At 43.0% G+C, this 2471-nt stretch overlaps 1 protein-coding gene and 1 non-coding gene across 2 annotated transcripts in view; both read left to right on the top strand.

Moving 5' to 3' along the window:
* On the top strand, positions 11 to 91 carry TRNAS-GCU. Its single transcript has one exon. It is a non-coding gene; the product is annotated as a tRNA-Ser (tRNA).
* LOC109824786 (pentatricopeptide repeat-containing protein At3g13880) overlaps positions 257 to 2471 on the top strand; it is a 3398-nt gene continuing 1183 nt past the window's right edge. Inside the window, exon 1 of the mRNA XM_020391431.1 lies at positions 257 to 2118. Coding sequence (XP_020247020.1) covers positions 482 to 2118 — 1637 coding nt within the window. The 5' untranslated portion in view covers positions 257 to 481. The remainder of the gene's footprint in view (positions 2119 to 2471) is intronic.

The raw sequence follows: 2471 nt of genomic DNA, 5'->3' as shown, positions 1-2471 counted from the left end.
TACCATCAACGTCGCTTTGGCCGAGTGGTTAAGGCGTGTGCCTGCTAAGTACATGGGATTTCCCGCGAGAGTTCGAATCTCTCAGGCGACGTTTACGCTTTTTAGCCCCCCGGCTACCGTTCTTTTTATTCATTTAATACTAAATTTTCGTATGAGTAATAATTGCACTTAAATACCCTATAGATTTCCCTAATTTGAGATCATATATCCTCACTTATTTTTGACAGGATTTTTCTACCTTCAAAATTTTAAAACTTGCAATTGTATACCCTCATTTCTTCTACTTATATATTACAAAATTTTTAAAACTTGCATTTAAACACCTTAAACTTTTTGAAACTTGCACTTAAATACCCTTAGGCGCTCAAGCTGGATGGTGTATAAAACTTTGAACTTCTGTTCTTGAGTAAACGACTCCTTTGGCTCCCTTCTCCATCATTCTTATATTTTTCCAACACCAACATTCAAACAACAAATTCTAATGCCACCCAAACCCAACCTCTCCTTCCCCATCTCCACCTTAACATACACCAACCTCCTCCAATCCTACGCCCACTCCCTCCTCCTCACCAAACAAATCCATGCCCACCTCCTCAAATCCCCCACCCTCCCCAACCCGTCCCTCTTCCTCCTCAACACCCTCCTCAACTCCTACTCCAAATCCTCCGACGCCTCCTCCGCCCACCACCTGTTCAACACAATGCCACATCGAAACTCAGTCTCCTACAACTCCCTCATCTCCGCCTACCTCCACTCGGGTCTCCACTATCGTGCAATTTCCACGTTCATCGACGCAATGTATGGCCATGTCAAGCTTGATAAGTTCACTTACGCGGCCGCTCTGAGCGCCTGCGCGAGAGCCGGAGATTTGGACACTGGGAAGGTGGTCCACGGGCTGATTGTTGCTGGTGGGTTCGGTCGCGGGGTTTTCTTGGTGAATTCTTTGATTGGGATGTATACAAAGTGCGGGGATGTTGAGATGGGGAGGAGGGTGTTTGAGGGTTCGGAGGAGCTAGATGATGTGTCATGGAATTCGTTGGTTTCGGGGTATGAGAGGGTTGGTTTGGGTGAGGAGGCGGTTAGGGTTTTTGTTAGGATGGTTCGTGGCGGAGTGGATTTGAATTCGTGCGTGGTTGGGTGCGTGCTCAAAGCTTGCTCGGGGCTGAATTCTTTGCTGGGGATTGGAAAGGCTATTCATGGGTTTGTTGTTAAGGTTGGGCTCAATATGGATGTTATGGTTGGTAGCACGATGATTGACATGTACTCCAAGAATGGGTTGCTGCACGAGGCTGTTAAGTTTTTTAGGTTCATGCAAGATCGCAATGTTGTTGTGTTTAATACCATGATCTCTGCATTTAAACAAGTGAAAGAAGGAACGTTGAATGAGCTCACAAGGGAAGCATTGGGCATCTACTTGGATATGCAGAGGGAAGGAATTAGGCCAACAAAGTTCACATTCTCGAGTATTCTAAAAGCTTGCAATCTGAACGAAGCGTTTGAATTTGGCAAGCAAATTCATGGACAGGTAATTAAGATGAACCTTCAGACTGATGACTTCATTGGAAGTGCAGTTATTGACTTGTACTCTGATTCAGGTTCTATAGAAGATGGATTGAGATGCTTTGATTCTATCCCCAAAAAAGACATTGTCACTTTGACATCCATGATTTCAGGGTGTGTTTCTAATGAGCAACACGAAAGGGCATTGAGCTTGTTCTGTGAACTGTTGGCTATTGGAAGAAGACCCGATTTATTCACTATATGTAGTGTTATGAGTGCTTGTGCGAATTTAGCGATGAAAAGGTCCGGTGAGCAGATTCATGGCTTTTCAATAAAAGCTGGATTCAATACAAGAACAGCTTATGGCAATGTGCAAATCTTCATGTATGCGAGGTCAGGGGACATCGATGCTGCAGGTCGAACGTTCGAGGAGGCAGAGGACCGTGATGTGGTTTCATGGTCTGCGATGATTTCTAGCCATGCTCAGCATGGTTGTGCTCGAGATGCTCTTAGGCTCTTTAAGGAGATGGACGAATGTGGCGTTGCTCCTAATCATGTCACTTTCCTCGGTGTACTCACTGCTTGTAGCCATGGGGGACTGGTTGATGAAGGATTAAGGTAACTTGTGTTTTTCATTAAGAAGTACTTAATGATAAAATATCTAGCTTGTAGGCCCTTATACTTTCTGCTTAAATTTATGGGGTAACTTTCACAAAATCTACCATGTATTTTGATGGGCTTTAAATAAAATTACAATTAATATTTTTTTATCAGTGAAAACTATCCTGAACTTTCAAAATTGCAGAAAAATACCATGACCTATTGGAAATTGTTTTTAATAACGTCTTAGATAAAAGGTCTAAGCTAACCTTGCTTATATTTATGAACCCACAACATTCATAACGATAATATAGAAGATATGTAAAGCAAAAAAAAAAAAGGGAGAGAGAGTGTGTGTGTGTGTGGGGGGG

The sequence above is a fragment of the Asparagus officinalis genome, chromosome 9 (genome assembly GCF_001876935.1).
Source record: "Asparagus officinalis chromosome 9, Aspof.V1, whole genome shotgun sequence".
Classification (NCBI taxonomy): Eukaryota; Viridiplantae; Streptophyta; class Magnoliopsida; order Asparagales; family Asparagaceae; genus Asparagus; species Asparagus officinalis.
Note: the sequence above shows the minus strand (reverse complement) of the source record. Positions and strands in the feature narration are given on the sequence as shown.